Here is a 24,615-nt window from a genome sequence, read left to right as displayed (position 1 = left end):
AATGGCTTAAGGATGCCAACTTCCCACGACTTTGGATTCAGCCCATAAGCTTCTTCTTCATGAAGGAACCTTAGCAACGGTTGTAAATGCGAAAGTTGACTTTTAGGAGTGTTAGGTGTTGGTGTTCCTGTCAGTATCCAACGATTTGAAGCTGTCAATGAAATAGCCATTTGCAACTTGTTTGTCAAGTTCAGGCTTGAGCCAAGGGTGTGCCCTTCATCTAATATGATTCTCAGCCAATGGATTTGCATCAGAACACTTCTCTTACGTGGGCTCCACTCTGCACTCAGGCGACTAAATGTAGTAATGACAACATCATAATCCCATGCCAGGCTGTGCACAGATGGCTTCCACTTCCAAGTATCATTCCAAACATAAACTCGCAGTTGGCTATGTTGGACATGCTTTTCTATTTGAGTTTTCCAGTGATCAACCAAGTTAGCAGGAACAACTATAAGGGTTGCTCTTGACAAGTATAGCCTAAATGAATCTAATGGCTCACGCAGGCCATGCCAAGTGCAGTTACATCAAAAAAAGCCAAATTATTATTTAGATTTCGTGGGTAGTACCACTTGTTTACAACCTTTTTCTAATCTCTTGATGAGACCAAATGCTTGAAATATCTGTGGTATGGATTAAGATATCGGCTGGACACAGTACAGGTGCTTAAAACAGGACCCCTTATGCCATTTATTTCCATTTCAGAAAGCTTGTCAGAGGAAGTCTAGCCAACCAAGTGAGGGCTTTCTTAGTTTCGGAATTTATTATTGTGTAATGCTCCTTAAGTACACTAGTGAAAAATGAACATTCTTCTTCTCACCCCCCGCACTACCTTTTACATGAAATCCTGGTAAATAAGTTATTTCACAGGCATTATGCCAGGGTTGTTCTGGGATGCTACAACTCTGATACAAAGGATCAGTGTTCATACTACAGAACCACGCTGCATTAGTATTAGCCATATTGGCATCTGCAAGCTTTCGCCACTTCTGGCAAGCATCACACTGAATCCATGTGTCCCTGTACTCAAAAGAATCTGTTACAGGCTTGTCAGGTCCCTTGCAACCCTTATCATGTCCATACGAAGTGCCAACTGGCTTATTTTCAGATACATGTGTTTCAGCATTTGAAGCATGTTCCAGTTTCAAAGGGTTTACACTATCTTTTCTTTCTTTGGAATGCCCAACTTCCTCTTCAAAAGTGGCACATAGATTTTTCTTTATGCAACTCAAGCCCAAAGCATCGACTTGCAGCTATTGGCTGCTCAGAGAATTCGCCTGCAGGTGATTTTTTTTCCTTCCCCAGAACATTTATCATTAAGTCCAATGGTTTTCTCAGCAGGAGCCTTCAATCTAGCTCTTTTGGAGGAGTAATCATGATGCTCATTATTCCTAGCATCCTGGCATATGTCCCTCTTCCCCAAATAGTATTGTCAATTATGTAACTACCAACAATATCATAATAACCACATTTAAGATTACCATTATGGTGACACCAAACCACATTTGCTCCAGCAGGTGGTTCTGCCAACGTACCTTGTGTCTTCAGTATAAGAGAAAGAGCTGTTACAGTCTTACCCAAACCAGGCTCATCACAGAACATTCCACCACAAAATCTTTAATGGTGGGAGCTTCCCCAATGACTATTTCACCAGATACAGTATTTATATGGAAAACAAATCCATCCTCTGTTGAAAAAGAAACATACAAAGGATGTTCCAAGCATTCAGCATTTCGCTCCCGATGCAACATCCACTCAACAGCTGTCTGCTGGTGAGGAAAGAGTTTTAACTTTGTATAAGGCATTATTGAAGCAGCCAAGGATCTCAAATGACGACAAGTTGCAGAAACCCTGGCAATGTCCATCGGGCCAAGGGGAGCTAGAATTTTTGTTAAAATGTCATCAGACAACTCCCAAATTCCAGATCTCCAAGAGTCATTCAAGGGTACTATCCTGGAATTATCTAGCTTCCGCTCTTTTCCTACACCAGGTATACTCTTAAAAATTTCATGGAGCTCAAATAGACTATTCTTTGAAGAATCTTTCGCATGGTAGTGAAGTTTGCACCCAAATACATGACAGTCACAGAGGCTCCAAATGCTCTCATTAGCCCCCTGAATCTTCCTAATATAGTCGGAGCAAGAAAGAATCGATCTTCTCTCATCCCAGTCACATCTGTGGAAAGCATTTATGTCAGCAAACTAAGACAGTCAGGTTTATGAGTTGAACAGAACAATGAGAAAGGGGAGGGGCTTAATCAGTTGCTTTATATTACAAGGTCCTATTTACTGATAGTGACTAGTCTGATACAACATACGACCATTCTAGAGATGGCTTTCATTTTGATAAAATGATTAGTTAAGTCAGAGTTGGAAGTCGACTAAGATTGCAGATTCCATTGATGTATCACACATATTTTTCATTTTTCATTTCAATATTTTTACATCCCTTCAAAGATTTATGTATGTAGGCAGCATGCTGATCGCACACACAAACCACATAAATTTTCAAGTGAAAGTCAAAGATATACTTGGTAAATATATTAAAACTTTCATAATTACACAGAATAGCATTATGTCAATATAATCGTCAAATCATCCCTCCGCAGGCAGCCAAAATCCAACATGTGACCATTTTAACGCATACAATACATGATCAATGTTGAGTTTTTAAGCATTGATCATAAAAATCAGATAATGCAGCGGTGCCTCCGACAGGTTGCCTCCAATAGGAGGACCCCTATGCCTAGCAAATACACACACACACACGCCAAAACCATAACTTTATATACATTATTAGTTCGACATAATTTCTGAACCTATTTTCTCCAAACACGGACGTATCATTGCCATTATACTATTCAACTCAAGTTAACACACATTATTGTAATACCAATAACTGGCTTAAGAGGTAAAACCATATCCAATTGCGAGCTCCACATCTAAATCTAAATTACCATAGAAAAGGAATTCCTTTTTTGGATAACATGTAGATTTAAATGATAAACGCAAACCTCAAATGCCGAAAAAGAGCGCCAGCAGTGGACCCGGATCTCGGAAACTGCCAGCCACTCCACAATGCAATCGGAAGATACACATCGACCAGTACCACTGCTCTAGCCTCTCCACAGTCCCCAAGGTCAACCAAAACCACTCGAGCATCAATCTTTAAACACCTCTTGCTAACCAAAGCGTGAAGCTGGTGAATCACACTAACACTCCCATTCACCATCCCAATCTTCGTCATCCTCTTCCTCCTCAAGCTATTACTCCCAGACACCTCCCAATTTTTCCTTCTTGCATTGCCCTTCTTTCGCGAACTCCGAGGCGCAATAAGACCATTATATTCGTAATCAATCCTAGATTCCTTCCCCACCACTTCGCACTGCGCTGAATCAGACGGAGACGCGTTCCCGCCATCATCCTGCTCCGCCGCCGAATCCACCGGAACTAAAACGACCCCGTTCTCGGACCTAAATCCGACGGCATTAGAACCGTCGCCAAATATGTCGCAGTGCTGTTTGAAGGACAAACTGGCACACGGGTCGGGTTGCGAAGGAGTGACTGCGAGAACCGCAAATAGGAAGCCACAAAGCTTGTCGTCCGAGAAGGAATCGTCCATTGCAGAGCCTGGAGCAACCAGCACCTACGAAATTGACTTGATTAAGGAACAAAATCTGACGGTGATGGAAAGTCGTGCATCTTCGAGCCGCACCCACAGAAATAGCTGAAGAATACGGAAAGTCCAACTCCGATTTCTGATGCCAACAGATTAAAACTGCAGGTTTTATGCGCAGGACAGAATTCACCTATCCAATCAGGGGGTTGGATTGATTATTATTTAACGATTTAACGTGCCTTTTTAATGTTTGAACTTTGTAATTTTGGAGAGTCAATATTGTCTTTTTTGTTTTGGGTAAAATGAATATTAAATTTATTAGAAAACAATTTAGGCTTCTTACCCCTTTGCATCCAAATTTTTGTGCATATTTCTTAAATTTTTACTATAACAACTAATTAATTAATTTAAAAATATTAAAAAATTAGTTAAATTATTTATTTGTAATAAATAGGTATTATTTTTCTCAGAATACCCTTACTAATTATATGTATTCGTTAGAACTATTATATAATAGAACCTTTAATATATACAAACAAGGAGTACTTTAAAAAAAAAAAGATAAATACAAAAAATAAAGTAAACTTGAGTTTTATATTTAGAACCAAATTGAAAGTCAAACAAACTCTTAAAAACCAGAAGTAGTATCAATAATATTTTAAATAAGGTTGTTTTCAATAGGAGAGCTATGTCTGAAAAAAGAGATGATTTGAAGTTTTGCACTTAATTTATTTTTGAATAAAAGTTTTATTGAAATAAAAGGAGGAAAAAGGGAGAAAGATACGTGTGCGCATAGAAATTAAAAAGGAAAAAAATATATTTTTAAGTGTGTGCATAGAAATTAAAAAGAAAAAAAAACATTTTTAAGTTCTGTGACCGTACAATGTTTTTCACTTACTCGTTTGAGGTATAATGTGATGATTTGGTTGATGAAATTTTCTCTTTTTTAATTGACTAAGGTTGCGGTTTATGTTTGTTTAAGCTATCCAAAAAAAAAACGAGAATATATATGTACATTAATTTTACATAAAAATAGATAAATAAATTTAAAATGTTAAAACTTGATTTGAATAGTTTACAATTGTAGAACATTAACTTTTTTTTCCCCACTTCTTTCACTATAATCATGATGTTATAGGAGGGATAAGGGAAGTAAAGGATAGAGGAGATGATTTTTTTTAGTTTGTGAAATTTATTTGATTTTGATTTTAATTCTTTAAATTTGATATAATTTTTGTTTTAGGGTTAAAAATATTTAGGCAGATCAAAATTAAATTATATTTTAGAGACTAAAATTACTAGTTTTGAATTATAGGGATCAAAAGAAGTCATATTTTAAGATACTAAAAGTTGTGTTTATTAATCTATATACTTAATTAATTCACTTTGTAGTTGTTTAGTAGAAGGCAAAATAATTCACTTTAGATAAGATCATAGCAATAGGAAGAAAAGTTGAGAGGAAAGAAAATAGGACGAGAGAAAATAAAGAAAAGAAAAAAAGTAGACAGAAATTGTTATGATCCTTCTTACTTAGATGGATGAGAGAAAATAAAAAAGAAAGAAAATTAGCAAATATCTAAATAACTAAAATGTCCTTATCAAGATATATCATATTTAAAATTAAATTAAATTAAACATTGCAATAAAAAAATTATACTAATATCAGTATCATCAAATAATTTAAAATCAAGTTATTTGGTTTATATACATTTTCAGATTATTATGTTTTAAAACCAAATTAAAATAAAAAATAAAAAGTCATAGAAATCTTGTTTTCTTTCCCAAATCTCTCTACATATAAAGAGAAAATTTGAAGGAAAAAAAAGGATGTTCTCCTCCACTTTTTCTTTTTTTCATGTTTTCTTTCCTATCCAAATAAGAAAAATCTTGTCTTTTTTCATATTTTTTTCTCTAGTTTTTTCTCCCTTCTAATTTTCTTTCAATCCAAGGGGTTAATCCTTTCCCCCTTTTTGGGCCAACGGATTCTTAGTAAGGAGATGTTTGGATAGAAACTAAACCATGATTTCAGAAGTACTTTTATAGTTTACGAAGTAAATATATAGAAAAATTTATCTTGTTTTACAGAAAAGTGTTTCTAAAATCATGGGTTAGAGGCTGCTAAACACCCTGTAGGTCACAGCCTAAGATTCGTTCATGAAGTTGGGCTATACGACATGTCGCTTTGTGACGCCAAATAAAAGTCTGGAAATCGCAGCCTGACGCAAAAGTATTCTGCATTCAGATCATCAAATGGCTAGAGACAGCTGCCTCACTCGCGTCACCACCGGAGCCGCCCTTGGCGGTGCTATCGGCGGCGCCGTTGGTGAGTCTCTTCCTTGAGTTTTTAGACATATCTCTGATTGGAAGGCCCTTTTGCCTTGTTTGGTTGTTGAGTATCCTGAAGAAAAAGAGTCGCCTTTCTTATTGCGTTCTGTTATCGAAGCCAGACTTTTGGTCATTAGGTTAAATTAAGTATCATAGATAATAAATAATGCTTTAGGTTTCTTTATTCTGTAATAAACTATCTTTGTTATTAGAGTAGTTTCTTTCTTTCCTTCTTTTTCTGCAGTGTAATTTATTGAACCATGTGTTTGTAGGTGCCGTCTATGGAACATATGAGGCTGTTAGGTATAAGGTATGTATTTATTCATATTTTTTGTTGGTTTATTTTTCATCATTCGTTATCGGTTTATTTGAAGTGTTAATGGCAATCAGAATTTGTGATGTGTTGTTTGACTGTGCCATTCATTCGTATCTGTATGTGTTCAAGCTACAAGGTGACAGGTCGCATTTTAAGTAATGCAGATATCCATTAGGCTTATTCTTTTCCTTGTTCAAATGCCACAATACTTTCATAAAATGAGCGATAAAGAAAGCAAGGACTTGATGAAATCTGAGAAAACGTATAGTTATTTTGTTTGGCGTACCAGAGAATACGATTTGGTAATTTTTTATTTCAAAAGCAAAATCACTGAAAAATCAGTTCTTTTCAATCCAGTTGCTGCCAAGTATCTCCTGACATGGCCAACCAAAGCAGAATAAGGATCTTACTAGGTGTCTTTAAACTTCAAAAGGTGCAAGTCAAGAATATATTTCTGGCTTTCTGCAGGAAAAGTGGTTATGATGCCAAGAGCCCTTCGTCTGAAGTCTGGCCTTTTACCTATCTATTTTGCTTTCTGCCTATTGAATTCCCTATTCATACCAGCTTACTCAAGTAGTCGAGTTAAAACAAAATCTTAATCTCACAAATCCTTACCATCGCCCTATAAATTTGCCCTAATGTCTATTAAACCTAGGACTGCTGTATGCTTGTACTGGTGGCAGCACTGGAAACCTGGGAAAGCAACTTAAATCATTCAGCCTACGTCTAGGTATTCGGCCTAATTAAAACACTCTCTCAGTATTTCTTAATTCTTATGTGGTTAAATTTCAGAACAGATGCCTACAACAGGGGGGGAAAAACTTAAAAGATGAGGATTCTAACTTCAAAGCGATTCAAGCATCCACATCACAAAAGACTGGAACCATGTGATGGTAAGTTTGGGGTGGGTTGTGGGTAGAGGAAGCGTAAGTCCTTTTGATGTAACCAAAAAAGATGTAACTCTCTTGACTTTTGTGAGGAAAGCAATGTCACCAATTACCAAGATCAATATTTACGAGAATTTGTAGCTCTCATGTATTTGAAGTTTTTAACGATAGGCAGAAACCTGTTAAAACAAACCCCCTGCCCCAAAAGAAGAAGCTAAACACCTTTTTCTTTCCAAACATTGGTTAGAGGATTTCAAACATTCTTCTATAGCACACTAATATGGCCTGGTGTGGAGAATGTAGTTTTGTTTCAGATGGTGTATCTATGATTTCGTCAAGAAATCTTTGAAGTTTGGAAGTCTATTTAATTACAACGGAGATTTCAATTCTCATCTTGTTTTCAGTCAATAAAATTAAAGTATATTCCGTTGACGATATCACCTGATCTGTGAATGGAGTGGGGGGCAGTCCCATATATTGCTTCAAAGATATCACCTGGGGGTCATGTTATTTGCTGAGCGGAATGTAGTGCTGCACTGTAATTACCCAGTGGGAGCCTTTCAATCTGCTGCTTATCTAGGCAGCAATTCTGAACCTCTGTTTGGTTATCAGTTTAGCAGTGGTGCTCTGCTGAAATGTGTGGCTTACTTTTGAAATGGCTTAGATATGAATATGATCTTGAACCATGCAGGTTCCTGGCCTCCTAAAGATTAGACATATTGGGCAGACTACTCTGGGAAGTGCGGCTGTATTTGGTTTGTTCCTTGGTGCTGGTAGCTTGATACACTGTGGACGGTAATCATGTTCTTCAATGAAGAATTGATCTCAGCCCTCATACCCTCTTTCCCTCTCATTTCTCAACTCTTTGATTAGTGTATGCTCTGCAATTTATTTTAACCTAGGAAGATAGAATACTATCGGGCTCCAAAATAACTTAATATCTGGATTGTTGCTTGGAAAAGCTGTGGTTTGTATATCTCGTATTTTCTCTCGTCAGAGCATCAGAATTTCTTGTGCTAAAGTGATGCGTGATTTCATATATGGCAATTTATGGTGTTGAATATGTGGCAATTCTCATTATGTTTGTCTTAGATGGTCTATACTAGTCATGCGGAGTTAGTGCGCCTAGTTTGAGTACAACAAGCATTATATTTTTTTTGGTTAACTAATTTTTCACAGTTGAAGTTGAACACATGTAATAATATTCGGGTAGCATCACTCGTATTTTTTTTTTCTTGTAAAAGAATCTACAAAAATTGTAACGAAAAAAATCTATGAAAACGGAGCAATTGTGGAGTGATCACTTTTTTTTGGGGGGGGGGGGACCAAAAAAAAAAAAAAGGAGCTTGTTTTCTTGCTCCGACCGGTTGAGATGACTGAGCGGAGAACAAAACCAAATAGGCGTATTTCAGTAAAATATCACAAGTTTATTGAGACCCATCCCGAAGTGTGTGTGTATATAATCACTTATAATTATTCCTCTGATCCTTAATGTAAAGTAGGATATAGTTCGAAAGTTAATTGTGGTTCTATTTGTAAAATTTATTTTATATGTTTGTTATTTTTTTTTCCAAATTAATCCTCTTAGTATTTGTTGAACAATAATCAAGTACAAGAGAAGGAATTAAAAAAGATGTTTAGTGTGTTTTAAGAAAAATATATCATATTAACTAATTTAACTAATATTTTTAATCTATTTAAATTAGTTAATTAGGTCTTATTTTAAATACCATGAGTATTAACTAATGGATCAAGTGTTTAAGATCGGACCCCACAAAAAAGCAAAAAAGATTTTGGCTTATTAAAATATAAGAGGGTTATTGGGGTGGAGATAAGGGACGCGTTGAAAATGAATACATCCACATGCTTATCCCAAGATTCTCCCAACAAAGCCTGTATATTTAATCATCCAACAATCGCACAACAATGAATATAGATTTGTAAATCTATACGCCACGGTTAGAATCAGTCTCCTCGCCATTTTGACTCTGCAGGCTGCAGCATATGCATCCATATGCTTGTTTTTTCTGTCATGGTCCGTGTCCCCAGCCCTGTTCTCTCATGAAAAATGATTAGGACCATAATTTGCCTTTGAAATTTGAACAGGTGAGGAAATGGCAGTAATGCTTGTGTGCAAGACTAGTACTTCATGAAGTTTATACATAAGCGTCCAGAGCATTGTACCTTTCGTTTATTTATCATCATGAGAGAAGCCGTTGGCACTGTCTTTGAAGTCCCTGGCCACCTGCTTCTATGCTCAGCTGGAACCTTGGCATTTGTCAAAGAGCCTTCCAAGAAGAACTTAGGGAGAGATTTCCTCGTTAGGATTCATGAATCGAATATCCTCCATTCTAGATTTCTGTTTGCAGACATATATTCCATTAGCTTTTGCCCATGTTTGATTTTTTCTGTGACGCAGTGTACAGCAAATCTGCATCTTGTTCCATTCATCCTCTAAAGCTACTCCCCTTAGTTTATCTTCATGAATAAGGTTTTGCAAATCAAACATCAAGGTATGCTGAGATGTTATTCTTCCATAAACCCTGTCTTCGATTATAGATTCCAGCAATTCACCATTCACATAGACTGTACCATTTAGAACAAGCTCTCCATGATGTCCAATATCACTTTCTCCCCCAAAACATAGAGCCATGTTTGGGAATTTGTTTCGGAACCAAAAACAAATGGAATGGCCTTCAGTGTAGTGGTCCCATTCTGGCATTTTGTCCTCTAACATAACAAATTTCAGGCCATCAACCTCACGCAGTGCCTGTTGCAAAATATTATAAGAAACAAAATTGGTGTCTAAGAACAGTGTTACTGTGACATGTAATGGGGATTTGGTGAGAGTGAATGAAATTATAGAATGGAATATCTAAAATGAGAAAAGAGATAGATACAGAATAATAGGCCTCCCTTTTAATCTGTGGGACTCACCGTTCTGTATTTCTCTCTCCTTACTTCAAGTAAAATTATTTTAGGGATTCATGTTCATGAGATTTAAAATGCTCTTATATACATGGTTTCCTACGTGCATGAAACCAGCTAGACCAATAAGATGAACTTAGATCTAGAGTGAGTCAAGGAAATGCCAAATCTTTTTAAACTGGATGCACAAGACATAAAAGTGAGTCTTTTTATTCGACTGAGAGAAAGTATTGAAGAGCGAGACCTTCAATTGTGGTTTAACTTGGATCATTTTAGACATATGACACTTGGATCATTTTAGACATATGACTTGAATGTAAAATAGGAATTTCAAATTTTTGTGCGATTATGTAAACAATGCAAAAATGATTTCCACCTTTATCAAGTCTTTTTTTCTTGTGTAGAACCCTTGTAACTGAAGTATAAAAATGGTATGCCTGTTTATGATTCATGTGAGTTATTAAGTACAATACCAGTTAAATACTCCTAGTAGAGGGGGAAACACTAGACCAATGTAGGACAAACAGAACATCTAGACATAACATAATGGGAAAATGACAATAAAATACCACTTGAATTCTAAAAGGACAAATAAGGGACCTGAATAAGCAAAATGACAAGGAGGTCACTGGAAACCAATCTGGAATTAATATTTTCGGCCAAAAGACCAAAACGCCCTGATGAATGCGGGAAGACCGAAAGCTAAAAGTGAGAGAAAGGAGAGAGGAAGACCGACGCAGTGAGAGAAAGGAGAGAGGAAGACCAACGCTGATGAAATGCGGGAAGAAGGAAAGAAGAATGTTGGAAATGCTATTATCTTACTCCTTCGCATCACCATTCTGTAGAGATTGTTGATTTTGGTTGTGGGAAAGAGGATTTGTAGTGAGAGAGGGAGTGAACCGAAGCGGAAATCAGCAAGCAATTACGTAACGTAACTGCTGTGATATGCTTGCTGGTTTTTGGTAAATCCCATTACGTTAATGGTAAATTTCACTATACATGTAGTTAATTATGAATTTTACAAAATACATATTGTGATTTATAACTTTTGTAGTGAAAGTGACTACTTTGTTAATGGGTTTTGCAACCTGTTTTCAGGAGATAAACAACTTGTTTGTAAAAACTAATAAAATTTCACGCTAAATTTGACAAAACGTATAGTGGGATTTACAACTTCCGTAGTAAAAATGACCACTTATTCAATGGGTTTTGTAACTTGTTTTTAGGGATGGGCAGCTTGTTTCTAAAAACTAATAAAATTTCCTACTAAATTTGACAAAACACATAGTGAGATTTACAACTTTCGTAGTGAAAATTACCACTTCTTAAATGAGTTTTGCAACCTCTTTTCAAGGAATTGGCAACTTGTTTCTAAAAACCAATAAAATTCCATGCTGAATTTTACAAAACATAGAGTGATATTTACAACTTTTGTAGTGAAAATTACCACTTCTTAAATGAGTTTTGCAACCTCTTTTCAGGGGATGAGCAACTTGTTTCTAAAAACCAATAAAATTCCATGCTGAATTTTACAAAACACACAGTGATATTTACAACTTTTGTAGTGAAAATTACCACTTCTTAAATGAGTTTTGCAACCTCTTTTCAAGAGATGAGCAACTTGTTTCTAAAAATCAATAAAATTTGATGCTGAATTTTACAAAACACACAGTGATATTTACAACTTTTATAGTGAAAATAACCACTTCTTAAATGAGTTTTGCAACCTCTTTTCAGGGGATGAGCAACTTGTTTCTAAAAATCAATAAAATTTGACGCTGAATTTTACAAAATACACAGTGATATTTACAACTTTTATAGTGAAAATGACCACTTCTTAAATGGCTTTTGCAACCAGTTAATTCAACGTGACTACAAAAGTTGTCACTTTTATTAGTTTTTACAAACAAGTTGTTTATCTCCTGAAAACAGGTTGCAAAACCCATTAACAAAGTAGTCACTTTCACTACAAAAGTTATAAATCACAATATGTATTTTGTAAAATTCATAATTAACTACATGTATAGTGAAATTTACCATTCACGTAATGGGATTTACCAAAAACCAGCAAGCATATCACAGCAGTTACGTTACGTAATTGCTTGCTGATTTCCGCTTCGGTTCACTCCCTCTCTCACTACAAATCCTCTTTCCCACAACCAAAATCAACAATCTCTACAGAATGGTGATGCGAAGGAGTAAGATAATAGCATTTCCAACATTCTTCTTTCCTTCTTCCCGCATTTCATCAGCGTCGGTCTTCCTCTCTCCTTTCTCTCACTGCGTCGGTCTTCCTCTCTCCTTTCTCTCACTTTCAGCTTTCAGTCTTCCCGCATTCATCAGGGCGTTTTGGTCTTTTGGCCGAAAATATGAATTCCAGATTGGTACCCAGTGCCTTATTTGTCATTTTGCTTATTCAGGTCCCTTATTTGTCCTTTTAGAATTCAAGTGGTATTTTATTGTCATTTTCCCTAACATAATTGTGTTTCATTTTATTTTCAAGTCACGTTATTTTGTCAAGATGATTTTCTTTCTTTCTTTCTTTTTTTTTCATTTCACAGATGTTAGCATCAATTTCTTTTCAAAGTCAGCCATTATTAGATTATCATATAAAGGCATTAAAAAAAAAAAAAGTAATAGAGAGAAGTACCTGACTCAATAATATACTACAAGACTCTGAACCCAGGTGTTTGTCGACTACGTCCAATTCTTGTAAGTTTGGTGGGATTGCTCTAAATTCTTGAAGGTGTTCGCAATTTGAAAGGTCCAAGTATTGTAACCCAATCAGGTTTTTGAATGACAATGGCAATTCTTCTATGCCACTATGATCCAAACGAACATCTCTTATATTTTCCATTGTTTTTAATATTTCTGGAAATCTCTGGAGACTGGAGCACCATGAGAGGTCGAAAAATTCAAGGGATGTTAATGAGATGCTTGGAAATGTCTTGAGGTTGTAGCAATAAGTAACACTTAACCTTTCAACTTTATGAAGAAATCCAATAGAAACATGGACTTCATGTAGATTCTCGCAAAAATCCAAACACATTTCCTTCAAATTTGGGACTCCAGATAAGTCAGGCAGTTCTGTTATAAATTTACAACCCCTAAAATCCATTACACTCACGGACGGGAACCCCTGCAAAGCAAGATTAAAAAGATTAACTAATCTTGATAATCAGTAATCACAACATAGAACATTAAATAGCACAAAGCTTACAATGACACTAGGCATGCTACGAACAAAATTTAAAGGATCTACTGCAATTTAAAAGTTTCATGTTGTGCTTAATGTGTGTGTAATATCAGCTTAAAGCGTTTCTGCTTCAAAATAAAACATAATAATACATAACCGGAATATTGTACATGCCTTGGGTGGTGAATTCAGTTTAAGGGAACTTTCAGGCATCCTGAGGATAACTAGTTCCTTGGGACAAAAATCAAATGGAAAGGAGGGATAAGTATATCCCTTCCAGTCTAGCAATCTCAAACTGTTAGGGAGATGCTTGGGACCTGTGGAAAATCTTGCATTTCTAACAATAAGCATCTTAAGATTTTGCATCTTTTTGAAGGCCAATCCACTCCAATTGATCTCCTTTTCTCCAGGCATGTGCAGATTTATGGCTTCAATCTCCCCAGTTCCCTTCCAAACCAAACATATATATGTCAACAGCAAAACTTATTAGATGTGTTAGGAATAGAAATAAGCTTCAGCCACCAAGGTTATCTTGAGAATATCTTAACTGAAAATAATAAATACTCTTCCAGTGCTTAATATAGAACCCAATTGTTGAGTTAGTTTTGATCCTAAATATAAGACCTATTTCTCATATTTATTATTTTTCTCTAAATTACCCCTATAGATATTCCCTCAACCATAATCAAGTAGAAGAGGAAGAGGGATATTGAGAAAGATGATTATGGTATTTTAGAAAAAACGTATCACATTCTTCACCTAAAAAAAAAAAACGTGTCACATTTCTTATAATTAATTAACTTACCTAACTTCCTTAATCTAATCAAATTTGTTAAATAGGTCTTATATTAAGGATCGAAGGAATATTAGTCAAAAAATATAAATGTGGATGAATCTTAACATACCTTGTTTCCCTCTAAAACTTGGAGAATGTCTTCATGAAACCACAATCTAGAGCGTTTGCCTAGTTCAGTTGGTGATTGTTGCCGAATAATTTCTTTACCCATATCTTGAATCAAATCATGCATTGTCACAAGGCCATTGTCAATCTTTATGAGGCATTTATCAATCAACACCTTAACACCATAATCTGGGCATATGCCACGAGCATACAGAGCACTTGTGACATATTCCAAGCTGTCACCTTTAAAGCAACAAGCAATATCAAGAAAAATTTCCTTCTCAAATTCGTCCAAGGCATCATAACTCATTTTGAGTACCTGTTGGATCTCTCTGTTGGGAATTCTTCGATAATTATCTAATGCAGAATTCCAATCATTGATTCCTCTATTGAACAAGTTGGAACCTATAACTTCCAAAGCCAATGGAAGTCCACCAGCATAGAGTACTACATTGTTTAACATGTCCATAAAACTTGGATCAACTTTATTTTCTCGAAAGGCACTCCATTTAAGTAGTTCAAGAGCTTCATTTTCATTTAAACTCTCTACTTCGTAGATTCTTTCAACACCATGTCTTGCTAGTAAATGTTTATCCCTTGTTGTTGCAATGATTCTACTTCCAGAACCAAACCAATCAAGTGCCCCAGCCATGGCTTGCAATTGCCTTGGCTCATGAACATCATCAAGAACGAGAAGAATTTTCTTTCTGTGAAGCCTCTGTTTCATTATTGGAATTCCTTGATTGATGTCAACGAAGTTGAAATCTTCCCCAACCAGTTTAGAAAGAAGCATTTTTTGGAGGTATGCTAGGCCGTGCTTTTGTGAATTTTTGCTGACATTAGCAACAAAGCAAAAGGCTTCAAACATATCAGTAATTAAATTGGATACTGCTCTAGCAATTGTTGTTTTGCCTATTCCACCCATTCCACAAATCCCTACCATTAGGACCCCTTCATTAGATTCAACATCTAGAAGAGATATTACTTTGCGCACCCGACACTCAAGTCCAACTGGATAATCAGCAATGTGTAAAGGCTTGCAGTTAATCCTCCTACAGACCTCTTTTACAATCCTTTCAATTAAATCACATTCATGTTCTTTCCTGTCCCATCACAAAATGTTATGAAATATTAATTTCAATCTAAACATTTTACTAAAATTTAAAATTCATTCCAAATGCATCAAATTAAACACTTGAACCCAATGCACCCGTTCAAATATAACACTGGCACTGGATTTTGCTGCGTCTATACTTCTTGAAGTTTCCTAGATATTAATATAGATGATACCAACTTCAAAGTAAACTACGCCAAAATAAGAACATGCTCCTTTCCCCCTCATGAAATGCATATTCTAACAAGGCCTGATTAATGTTTGACTTTTATCGAAAACGAAATGAACAACTATATTTGACAAAATGTGAGCCTTTTAATCACCTGAAATTTTTTAGTTGAGTTGTAATTTGTATCAGTGTTTAATGTTTCTTAGCCTTTGTTGCATGTTAATATGATAGCAAATATCATCTATATCAAAAGGATAGGTTAAATTTGCAAAGCAAAACAAGGGTGAAGCACTCAAATACCCAGGTTTGAAATAAAAACCAGCAATATCAGCAGCATCTCGCAGAGCCTGCTTCCATTTTTGCGCCTTCTTCTGATCATTGTTGAACCTCTGCTCATGTTGAGTAAATGCTTCTTTGTAGTTTCCTCTTTGATGTCGCACATCCGATGGTTCAACATCATAGAAAATTGGCAAAACCAGCTGACCTTTTTTCTGTCTACACTCAAGGATGTGAACAAGCTCATCTAAACAAAATGTCGAAGAAGCATAATTCTTGGAGAAAATTGTGACAGCTATTGTAGACTCTTGGATTGCTTTAAGAAGAGATGGAGTAATTCCTTCTCCTCTTCTAAGCCCCTTGTTGTCTATAAAAGTATGAATGCCCTTTTGATGCAGAGCTTTGTAGAGATTTATGGTAAAATCAAAGCGAGTATCTTCACCTCTAAAATTAAGAAACACATCATAAGTCCATCCATAGGTGGGAGAAGAGGAGGAAAATAGCGATTGCTCTTCCATGATAGCTAATTGAAGTGGATGTTATGATGCAGGTTATGAAGCAGAATCTTCACTGACGAAGTATTTTGCTTATAGTCTGTTCTTTAGCAATGGCTTTTAAAGAAAACCATGGTTGAATATTAAGCAACTACCTAAGCATAACTAATATTTTAATCCCTTTATTGTTCTTAGTAAAACAAAATTGTATGTATAATATAATAGACAGAAAAGTTGGTAGGACACCAGCTCATGCAAAGATATATAACTGTCTTTAGTCAACAGTCAATACTTCAAGGATCTGTTTAACTTGATTTGTTATTTCAAACATATAATATTCATTTAGTCTAAAAATTATTGCTCATATCTAGTATTACTTTATTTAGTTTTGAATTTTATCACTGTATACATGCAACTAGATATGATTTTTTGTATTTTTAATTATGTTGTTCATAATTTATGAATAATATTGCTCGTTGTGACAGGAAAAATGTGTCTCTTTAATATTTTATATAATATATTGACATATTAAAATATTCACTTCCCATTTTTTTACTCATATATATAGAGAATCCTTTTTGCCATCTTTTACTCAGAGAATTAATGAATAGTAAGTAGAAGAAATTTCAATGATTAAATCTTTTTTTTTTTTTGGGTGACAGTTTCAATTATTAAATCTTGTAATACTAATATATTGATTTCAAGGTCTTGTTTGGTTGTGTATTTATCTAAGCCTTGCCGCGCTTAAGACATGGTGTGTTTTTTTTTTTTTTAATTGTTGTTTGGTTTTTTGTTCCAAATTTTAAGCTAGTCCCTTAGCAACCAATTATGATGCACTACCCATATGATGGTCTTAAAAAATTAACAATCAACTATTGATTTCACATGACCCCCAGGGAACACTTGTTAAATTATGAAAGTTAGGTCAGCCAAATATTTTAATCCCTTGTTTTGGAGAAAAATAAGATGAACATGAGAGGAAAATACTCTGCCAACCAGGGGACAAAGTCAAACTCCAAGAAGGATTTTTAAAAATCTCTACTCTTAAAGGGTTAATAAGTAATATTTTTTTGTCTATCCTTTTTCCCTTTCCTGTTCTCTTGTACAGATAACAAGTTTCCATTAGCTATATGATTTACGAATTTGGATAATTCATTTTAAGGATTTCGTTATTGATAGTATTGAACTTTTCTCTTGTAATCTTCACACTTCTAGTACTAGTTAGACTTGGAAGCTGAGTTGCTGAAGAAAAATTATTGATAGTTCGCGCTGCTATGTTTCTTTTTCGTATAGCAAGAGCTTCATATAAGAAGCTCAATTAATATATACAGGGTTTGCCGAACCCTTTCCCCCATGAGAGCACGACTAATAGATCACTATTATTAGTAATGATTAATTATAATTTGGACAACTTTTGATGTATGGAGGGTCTAATTAGGAAAAGAAACTGTGTTATGTCACAAGAAGGCAAGTTTATCTTTTTTCCAAGTGTGCAACCTCTATTATTAGTGATGTGTTTGTATTCATGGAAGATCGATCTAATAATTCAGAAACAGCTTCCTGGTTACAATTTATGAATCCAATAGCTTACATTGTGTCCTTCTCTATCCAGAGTAATCCAAGAACAAATTTAGATGAACCAAGTGACAAGACAAACATTCATACAATGGTTCTTAGCATTTAATTCTTAGTAACAGCTCGGCATTTTCCTTCTCATTCATCCTTTCTCATCCAACGGGGAGAGGGAAGAGAACGTGTGAGAGGAGGTGGGACCCATGTTGATAGATCTCTGATCTCTCCTGTCCCTCTGTCTTTTTCTCAATTCAGTAATGGGTTTGGATAGAAGGGACATGACTGCATTGTGGCAATTGTATTGGATGACTTTGAAGTTGACGTGGGGCCACTCCATTTGACGCAGGACTAGCTTAGCAAAACTGTCTGGATTCAGGGAAGATCCTTTGAATAACTCAGGGTCTGCTTTGTGGCTATGATTTATGAATCGAATATGTTCCATTCTGGATTTTTGCTTGTACACATATACTCCACACCATTTTGCCCCTGCTATACCATATATTCCATTCAATACCCCCGGTTGGTAGCATTTTATGTAACTCAAGACACAGGATATCTCCACGTGGTTCCATTCACGCTCTGAAACTACATATTTCAGTTTATCCTCAACAATAAGCCCGCGCAAATCAAACAAAAAGACATGTGGTGTTGTGAGTGGTGCAAAAATTGTTTGTCCTTCTGGAAATCCAACATCTGTGCCATTAACTCGGACGTCAATAAGCAGCTTTGGTGGTGTGTGCCATTGGTCTTCTATTAATGCACCAAAACATACAGCCATGTTTGGGAATTCCTTTTGGAACCAAAAAGACCATGAATCTCCCTCAACGTAGTGGTCAAACCATTCTGGGGTCTTATCTTCTTCTACTATGAATTTCAAGCCATCAACCTCATGTAAAGCCTGTTGCAAAACGGATCAAGAACAAAGTTATTCTTAAGATTAATGTTTGAGGAAGAAGAATTTCAGAGAACTATCTATAGAGTGCAGAGTAACGAGTCTTCTCTTATTTCTCTACACGCAAATAAGCAACTCATACCTTAAAGAGTTCCTACAATAGAAAAACGAGATCAAGAAAGGGCAATCAAGATTTGAAATATGATTACATTTTTTTTGGTTCAAGTGTCATCTCGTTTTTTATTAAATGATATCATCTCATTATGTGCGTGGTGTCACCAACTTCTGTTTAAGGAGTTCATGATTCATCATATTGATGCAATTAAAAGAGGGGAAGAGAGAGACTAACCTGGCTCAGTAAAATGCTACGAGACTCTAAGCTCAAGTGTGAGTACCAATCAAGGTTTATTGCCGACAATTCTTTTAGCTTCGGTGGAATACCTCCAATTTTTTCAATACTTCTACAAAATGAAAGTTTTAATTTTTCTAAATTAACTAGGTTTTTGAATGACAAAGGCAATTCTTCTATGCCACTATGGTCCAAACAGACATCTTTAATATTTTCCATCATTCCTAATATTTCTGGGAATCTTGTGAGGCTGGAGCACCCAGAAAGGTCAAGAAACTCCAAGGATGTTAACTTGATACTTGGAAAGGCCTTGAGCTTCTTACAGTGTTTAACACTCAACCTTTTAAGTTTACTAAGAAATCCAATGGACACGTGAACTTCAGTTAACTTGTTGCAGCCTTCCAAACACAATTCCCTCAAATCTGGGACTGCAGATAAGTCAGAAACCCGTCTTAAAAATTTGCAACCTTTGAAATTCAGGACGCTCAAAGATTGAAACTTCTGCAAGACAGGATTAAAAAAAAAACTAAGTCAAAAATAAATTGTAAGAACATCACAAAACATTAAAAAAGAAAAAAGACACAAATTCTAATACTGACACCACTTGTAGCACAGAACAAATTTTGAAGTGTTCTTGCTTCATAATAAAACAAAATGATGATGAGAAGTGCCAATAATCTGCCTGCCTTAAGTAGTACATCACGTTTGAGAAAACTTTCTGGCATTTTGAGGATAATTAGCTCCCTGGGATTAAAGTCAGACGGTAAAGATGGACAAGGATATCCTTTCCAATCCAACACTCTTAAACTGTTGGGGAGATAGTTGGGACCAGTAGAAAACTGTGCATTTCTGATGATAAGTATCTTAAGATTTCGCATCTTTTTGAAGGCCTTTCCACTCCAATCAATCACCATATCTCCAGGCATGTCTAGATTTATGGCTTCAATCTTCCCAGAACCCTTGCATACCAAGAAACAGAGTAAACCAGAAAATCTATCAGATGTATTACGAATTGGTATAAAATTCAATAAAAATGTATTAGATCACAGCGTACAAGTAAAAAAATAATAATAATATTACGAGGTCAGTTGAGGAATGGGAAGAGAAAAATATGCGCTCAAGATCCCCCAGTGATGAGGATTTTACATGAGGGAAAACTAGAGAACACTATTAGATCATAAAAAAAATAAAATGAAAAATATACATGTACCCGTGACTCCCACCTTGTTTTCTTCCAATACATTAAGAATGTCTTTATGAAACCATAACCTAGTGCGCTTTCCAGGCTCATATGGTGATTTTTGTCGCACAATTTCTTTACCCATGGCTTGAATCAAATCATGCATAGTCACCTTACCATGATTAATCTTTATCAGACACTTATCAATCAAGACCTTAACACCATAATCTGGGCATATACCACGTGCGTACAAAGCACTTCTTACATATTCAAAACTGTCACCTTTAAAGCAACAAGCAATGTCAAGAAAAATTTCCTGCTCGTATTCCTCCAAGGCATCATAGCTTACCTTCAGAATTCGTTGGATCTCCCTAATTGGAATACTATGAAAACTTTCTAATGCGGAATTCCAATAATTTATTTCCCTACTAAACAAATTGGAACCAATAACTTCCAAAGCCAATGGAAGACCACAAGCATAGAATACCACATTGTTTAAAATGTCCATGTAACTTGCATCAACTCTAATCTGCTTAAAGGCATGCCATTTAAGCAATTCAAGACCTTCTTCTCTATTTAAAAAGTCTACCTCATAAATTCTTTCAACACCATGGCTTACTAGCAAATGCTTATCCCTTGTTGTTACTATGATTCTACTACCCGAACCGAACCAATCAAGTCCCCCAGCAATTGCTTGTAATTGCTTTAGCTTATCAACATCATCAAGAACAAGGAGAACCTTCTTTTTGTGGAGCCTATGCTTTATTATTGGAATTCCTTTATTAACATCTCTTAATTTAACGTCTTCCTCCAGCATTTCAGAAAGAAGTATTTCCTGGAGATACACTAGGCCATGATTAATTGAATTTTCTCTGACATCAGCAAGAAAACAAAACCCTTCAAATGAGTCCACAATCAAACTGCATACTGCTCGAGCAATTGTTGATTTTCCTATTCCACCAGTGCCACATATTCCTACCATTTGGACCCCTTCACTAGATTCAACATCAAGAAGAGAATTTACTTTTTGCACTCGATACTCAAGTCCAACTGGATAATCAGCAATATGCAAAGGCTTTCGGTTCATTTTCCTGGTGACCTCTTTAACAATCTCTTTGATAAAAGCATATTCATATTGATCCCTGCACCAATAACAATTTTTTTTGGAAAATACAAACTAACTGCTTTAAATCAGTCTTGTGATCATGTCATAACATAGATTGATATTAAATGCATCAAAACAGAACTTCAGACACAAAACATCTGGATATAAGATTCAACACTTTAGATTCGCAAATGGTCATGATTTTAGGCCTCATTTATAATCTATATATGCAAGTACGTATAAACTTATTTATACAAAAGACTGGCTATCAAATAAAATAAACGCAAATATATTAACCAAATTAAATGCATGTTCTGTTTTCATTTTTCTTTTAAGACACATAAGAGCTAATGGGAAAGATATAGCACTTCAAACTCTGGAAGTCACAATTTGTGTTGTAGCCTCTCTAAGATGTTAATTTGGCAGTAATAATCAGTATCAAATAAACAAATAGAAGATGTAAAGCAAAAAAGAGAGGCAACGTACTAACTTACCCAGGTTTGAAATGGAAACCCGAGAGATTAGCAACATCCTGTAGAGCCCGCCTCCATTTTTGCACCTTCTCCTTGTCATTTCTAAGCCACCTCTCATGCTGAGCAAATACTTCTCGATAATTTTTTCTTTGATGCCGTACTTCTGATGGATCCACGTCATAAAAAATGGGCAAAACCAATCTACCTTTTTTATTTATATACTCAATGATTTGAACAAGCTCATCTAAACAAAATGTAGAGGAAGCATAGTTTCTAGAGAAAATAGTGATAGCCATTCTAGACTCTTGGATTGCTTTGAGAAGTGACGGTGCAATTTTTTCTCCTTTTCTAAGCCTTTCATTGTCTAAAAAAGTATGAATGCCTTTTTGTTGTAAAGCCTCGTAGAGGTTTCTAGCAAAATCAAAGCGAGAATCTTCACCTCTAAAATTGAGAAAAATATCATATGTCCATCCATGCGGGAAGGAAGGGGAAAATGGTGATTCCCCAGTCATGGTAGCAAGTAGAAATGGTGCTGCACCTGCCGGGGAATGAACAAAAATATCAGTGCTTTAGAGTTATAGTATCTATAATTTTATATAATATAAAATTTCTAACAATTCATGAGTCATGAATTTCACAGACTCATGCGTGTTGAGCTAGTATATTGAGATTAAAAAAAAATCCATCTCTGGAAGCCGACAAAAAAATTTGATTAGCAATAGAAAATCAAGTCGAAAAAAATCCTAGCTTCAAAAGGACAGAAAACCTGAGAAGTTATCTATTAGAAGGAGAAGAACAAGTCGACAAAATGGTTTTGTTTTACAGTGATAAAGTCAACAAAAATCTTTTTTGATTTTTTCCCAATGCTCAAGTCAACAAAAAGAGTTGAAATAGAAATGCATTCACGAGGAAAAAACGGGTAACGAAATAAATTAGTCAATATTATATACCCAATCTGAAGTCTGAAGACGTAAATAAGAAATTTTGCCCCAAATTCTCGGCTGCCAAACATGAAACCAGTACAAGATTGGGGTAGTATTGAAATAGCATTGTGGAAACTTTTGGCATTGGATGAACATGCAGTCAATTCAGTGACGACAATGAGTCTTGTTTTCCACTAGCTCGGGCATTTAAGGATAGTCTGACTTTTGTGCGTTATCTCTTTCTTCCATTACAGTTGCGGTCCCGCACGGAGATATTCGAGCACAGTGCACTCCATCTCCATATCAAGCAAGCAGCACGTATGGCCGGAAATCCTCGTCCACTCCCATTTCCTTACGGCTTACGGCTTACGGCTTTGGTTGAAGAAATTTGCCTTAACGTTCAACGTTTACCTTTACGTGATTGGCCTTGACAGAAATTTTCTCCACAGGTGCAAATGGGCAATCCGGCTATGGACTTCTGTTGTGACCTTTCTCATAAAATTACGTCGGGAAATTAACATATTTCACTTAAAAATTATTTCAAGGAAAAAATTGGAAAAATTATTACTAACTCTGTTCTTTAAGATCTTGTTTGGTTTTTATCTTAACCTCAAATATAAAACTCCAATCCACATTGTCTATCATATTTATTTTTTTTTAGATAATCTTTTCAATAATGATAGTTCTAACTAATTAATTTGATTAGCAATAAAAATACTTTGAGAAAGATAACACCTAATCATTATAAATAACTAACTTAACTTATTTCTTTAGGCCTCGTTTGGATTCTCATTGGAGAAGGTAAAAGCGCATGAGAAAGTGTGAAACTGAGATTTGTGGCTTATTTGGGTAAAATTGATTGTTTGGATGGGTTTCTTTTGTAACTTGACTTATGGGAAAAAGTAATTTTTCTAACTGACTTATGAAAAAATTGATCAACTTTTCTAACTGACTTATGAAAAAATTGTGCAAAGCTCATGATCTAATTAGTTATGTGATTTCATTTACTTTAATTAGAGACCAAATGAATTTTAATTTATACTCATGTTTGTTCATTATGTATATTTAATTAATTATCTATAATGTGTTTTCAAATTTTTCTCCGTAACAAATATTTTTATTTTATAATTTCACAAATAAACTATTTACATTTTATCATAAAAATTTTACTTATTTTTTTAAACTATTATTACATTAAAAATATAAAATTTCAAACACTACTATTCAATAAAGTCCATGTCATTTTTAGTCATTTTACAGCTAAACTAACTTTTCCATTGATCATTTAAACAACTTTTAACTTTTTCAATTGACTTTTTAAAAGCACCTATTCAAACATAAATTGTATTATATTAACTGACTTTTACTCTAACTTCAGTTACAAAAGTCAGTTGGACTAAAGTCAGTTTTGTCCAATGCCAATCCAAACATACCCTTAATCTACTCAAATTAGTCAACTTGCTCTTATGCTTAAGACCAGAAATAATATTTGATTTTTATTGTTGTAACTTGATTTTACTAGTCTCTAAATATAATTTTATTCTCATATTTTTAACTCAATTGATATTTAATTGAGATATAACTCAATTCTTATAGTTTTAATCATTTAAAATGATAATTCTAATGTTTTAAAAAATATTAAAATGAAAAATGCTTATTTGAATTTGGAGCCAAACATGACAAAGTCAAGCTCCAAGAACATCCCTTAAATTGTCAACTCTTAAAGCTTTAATAAGTTTTTTTTATTTTTTATTTTATCCTCCCCTTCCTTTCTCTTGTACAGATGACAAGTTTTCATAAGCTATTATTTATGAATTTGGATAATTCATTTTAAGAATCTCGTTATTGATGTATTGGACGTCTCAATTGTAAGTAGAGTCTTCACACTCTCATAACT

The 24,615-nt window shown here is 35.0% G+C and overlaps 4 protein-coding genes and 1 pseudogene across 4 annotated transcripts; 1 reads left to right on the top strand and 4 right to left on the bottom strand.

Moving 5' to 3' along the window:
- Positions 1-6: 6 nt before the first annotated feature.
- LOC114741750 (F-box protein At3g54460-like) lies at positions 7-3,734 on the bottom strand (annotated as a pseudogene).
- Positions 3,735-5,819: 2,085 nt separating this feature from the next.
- LOC114741753 (reactive oxygen species modulator 1-like) lies at positions 5,820-8,226 on the top strand. The gene is made up of 3 exons (XM_028930008.1): positions 5,820-5,941; positions 6,216-6,253; positions 7,838-8,226. The coding sequence occupies exons 1-3, from the start codon at positions 5,869-5,871 to the stop codon at positions 7,943-7,945; spliced, it is 219 nt and encodes a 72-aa protein (XP_028785841.1). The 5' UTR covers positions 5,820-5,868; the 3' UTR covers positions 7,946-8,226.
- Positions 8,227-9,448: 1,222 nt separating this feature from the next.
- On the bottom strand, positions 9,449-13,021 carry LOC114741749 (uncharacterized). The gene is made up of 2 exons (XM_028930005.1): positions 12,725-13,021; positions 9,449-9,916 (listed from the first exon to the last, which is right to left on the bottom strand). The coding sequence occupies exons 1-2, from the start codon at positions 12,929-12,931 to the stop codon at positions 9,449-9,451; spliced, it is 675 nt and encodes a 224-aa protein (XP_028785838.1). The 5' UTR covers positions 12,932-13,021.
- A 160-nt stretch (positions 13,022-13,181) lies between these two features.
- Positions 13,182-16,248, bottom strand: LOC114741748 (TMV resistance protein N-like). Its single transcript, XM_028930004.1, has 4 exons — positions 15,755-16,248; positions 14,176-15,274; positions 13,441-13,717; positions 13,182-13,213 (listed from the first exon to the last, which is right to left on the bottom strand). Exons 1-4 carry the CDS (start codon positions 16,246-16,248, stop codon positions 13,182-13,184), a joined length of 1,902 nt encoding a protein of 633 aa, XP_028785837.1.
- A 1,476-nt stretch (positions 16,249-17,724) lies between these two features.
- Positions 17,725-22,307, bottom strand: LOC114741747 (TMV resistance protein N). The gene is made up of 5 exons (XM_028930003.1): positions 21,817-22,307; positions 20,261-21,359; positions 19,724-19,996; positions 19,038-19,538; positions 17,725-18,694 (listed from the first exon to the last, which is right to left on the bottom strand). Exons 1-5 carry the CDS (start codon positions 22,305-22,307, stop codon positions 17,942-17,944), a joined length of 3,117 nt encoding a protein of 1,038 aa, XP_028785836.1. The 3' UTR covers positions 17,725-17,941.
- Positions 22,308-24,615: the final 2,308 nt, after the last annotated feature.

The sequence above is a fragment of the Neltuma alba genome, unplaced genomic scaffold (genome assembly GCF_004799145.2).
Source record: "Neltuma alba isolate B1F8T4 unplaced genomic scaffold, ASM479914v2 tig00003512_pilon, whole genome shotgun sequence".
NCBI lineage: Eukaryota > Viridiplantae > Streptophyta > Magnoliopsida > Fabales > Fabaceae > Neltuma > Neltuma alba.
Note: the sequence above shows the minus strand (reverse complement) of the source record. Positions and strands in the feature narration are given on the sequence as shown.